This window comes from Montipora capricornis, chromosome 13 (assembly GCF_036669925.1).
Source record: "Montipora capricornis isolate CH-2021 chromosome 13, ASM3666992v2, whole genome shotgun sequence".
NCBI lineage: Eukaryota > Metazoa > Cnidaria > Anthozoa > Scleractinia > Acroporidae > Montipora > Montipora capricornis.
The window spans coordinates 3,817,746-3,820,245 of NC_090895.1; the positions used below are offsets into that span (position 1 = coordinate 3,817,746).

A 2,500-nucleotide genomic window follows, 5' to 3' on the forward strand; every position below is an offset into this window, starting at 1 on the left:
TTGATTTGCATTTACATTAAAGTTTTAATTTGCAAGAGGAAGTGCTCAATGTCAATAATATCAGCCATAAAACGTTTGCAGATAACCCTGCCTCAGTCAGGCTGGTTGCTAACACAACAAAGAACAAAAACTGTTCCGCTTCCCTGCTAGTGAATTTCACATGTGAGGCATCTCAAGCCAATCCACCCGTGGAAAGCTACCAACTTTTCAAGAGCCACGAAATTGTAGACATAAGCAGCAGAGGAACATGGATTGAGAACATATCGAGCAAAGGAGACCATATCTATAGCTGTAGGGCTTTGCATTCCTTGGGAAACGTGTCAAGCTCTGATGTTACTGTAACCTTTAATGGTGAGTTTGATCATGATTGTAATAAAATATTCAGTCGCCTTTTGCAATGTGCGCTTAATATTGAAGTTACAACTGTTGTTAATCAATACAATGTAGACTGTCATGTTTGCCTTTATAATTTTTGTATAACATGAAGCATTAATTCTTGTATTGCTCTTCCACATTTTGATTCTCTTTTTTTCAGTTCCAGTTCAGGTATCTGTCCATGTTAAAAGTGACAGGGAGACTCTTACAGAAGGTGGCAGTGTGTCTTTAATGTGTAATGCGTCTGGGTACCCTCAGCCTACTGTTACCTGGTCAAAATTGAATCCAAATGAGGTAATAATATCAAGCCAATGGATTAACTTCACTAACATCAGCAAAGAGGCAACTGGGGAGTACATCTGTAATGCAAACAACACCTGTGGGGAAAAGTGGTCTTCAGTTCGAACCATTGCTGTGCAGTGTAAGGACATCTTTTCGCCCTCTTAAGCTTAATTAATGAAGCATTAGAGAAATTTGACCATTCTCAAGTGAGCCACCAGATGTAGGTTTTTGAGTCCCTGCATCAGTGGCTGTCAAGAATTGCACGATGGTTAGTAATAACAATGGTGATGATGATAATGATGACAAAGTATTTGTCAGCGCATTTAAAATGCTCAATTCGCTTACAGCGGGAAGCTAAAAACATTTTCACATCTCGGTTAAGATAAGTAAATAAAATCGTATGACTATCTACAGGTTAAAATAGTCACAAAAAATGTTTTAAGTTTCTTCTTAAAAATAGTTACACTCTCAGACGTTTTTAGAGATTTAGGCAGACTATTCCATAGTTTTTGGGCGCAATAAGATAATTTTCTTTGACCATAAGTGGCTGTCATGACGTTTGGAACTTGTAGAAGTAGATGATTGGCTGAACGTAAAGAATGAACAGATTTATAAGAACTGATAAGCGAAGCAAGATAGCTAGGCGATTGTCCATTCGGAATTTTATAGGTTAAGAGTAAACGCCAATGCAGATTCTTAAGCACTAGTGCTTAAGAATCTGCATTGACCTCCTGTTAGGTCACTAGCTAGAATAATGTGGTCTCTCCGACTGGTTTCTGTCACCGTAGAAAGTCCATAAATAATGGTATCGCAGTAGTCCATGCGGGAAATCACAAAAGCATTTACAAAACGTTTAAGATTACTTTGGGGCATGTACTTTCCAATTCGACTAATTAATCTTATCGCGGAGATAGCATTGTTGCAAATATCGTTGACATGCTGTCTTACGTCAAGTTCCTTATGTCCAGTATGAAACCTAAGTCTGTTACTTTATCAGAAAGTTCAATTATCGTCGTGTTACCAAATGAAAATTGATAACGGACAGGATTTCGAAAAAGCGAGAGGTAAATCGGATAACTTTTGTTTTTCCGGCGGTGGTGGTGGGGGTTAGTTATCGGGGGTGGGGGTGGGTTAATAGCATCTTCTCTGGACTTCCACTCCGCATTTTTTCTTGGGTCAATACTATGTATATATTGACCGAGAGGAAGGGCCGGACGGGAAAATATTTGGCCCGTGGTCATGGCGTACGGACCGATGGCAGAAAGGTCCATGCGCCAAGACTGAGGGCCAAATATTTTCCTGTCCGGCCCTACCTAAACTCTGTCAATAACCATTTTATCATATGGGCTCTTTACACTATTCATGAGCACTCAGAATTTGAAGTTTGGAGAAAATAAGTAACAAAAATTTACAAAGACAATTTATCTAATATGTTCTTTGCATTTGCTTTTCTGGCTGTAAATAACTTGGATGTTTAAAAGTGACGAAATCCTCTAAAATCGCATCGCACGGAGCAGTACGTGTTCCTAGTAGAGCCTTTTCGCAGTGGCTTCCCCACGGTTGTGGAATGCTCTGCCCATTCATATGAGACAGCCTGGTTTTTCTTTAGCTACTTTTAAGAAATGTCTGAAGACTTACCTTTTCAAAAAAGTTTTTTTTTCAAATATTTTGTGATTTCGTGTGATTTTTGTCTTAATTATCTTTTAATGTTTTTAATTAATATAGTCATTATCTTTTTAATACAGTCTTGTAAAGCACCATAGAGCAATTAGGATATGGCGCTATATAAATCTATTTATTATTATTATTGTTATTATTATTATTATTGTTATTGTTATTATTA

At 37.7% G+C, this 2,500-nt stretch overlaps 1 protein-coding gene across 3 annotated transcripts in view; it reads left to right on the forward strand.

Annotated features, from left to right (window-relative positions):
* Nucleotides 1-2,500, forward strand: part of LOC138029719 (fibroblast growth factor receptor 4-like) — a 94,560-nt gene that overhangs the window by 73,470 nt on the left and 18,590 nt on the right. For 2 of the 3 annotated variants that reach the window (XM_068877474.1, XM_068877476.1), the window contains exons 11-12: nucleotides 82-351; nucleotides 536-796. The exons of the other annotated variant lie outside the window; for it this stretch is intronic. In XM_068877474.1, coding sequence (XP_068733575.1) covers nucleotides 82-351; nucleotides 536-796 — 531 coding nt within the window. The remainder of the gene's footprint in view (nucleotides 1-81; nucleotides 352-535; nucleotides 797-2,500) is intronic. 3 annotated transcript variants of the gene reach the window in all.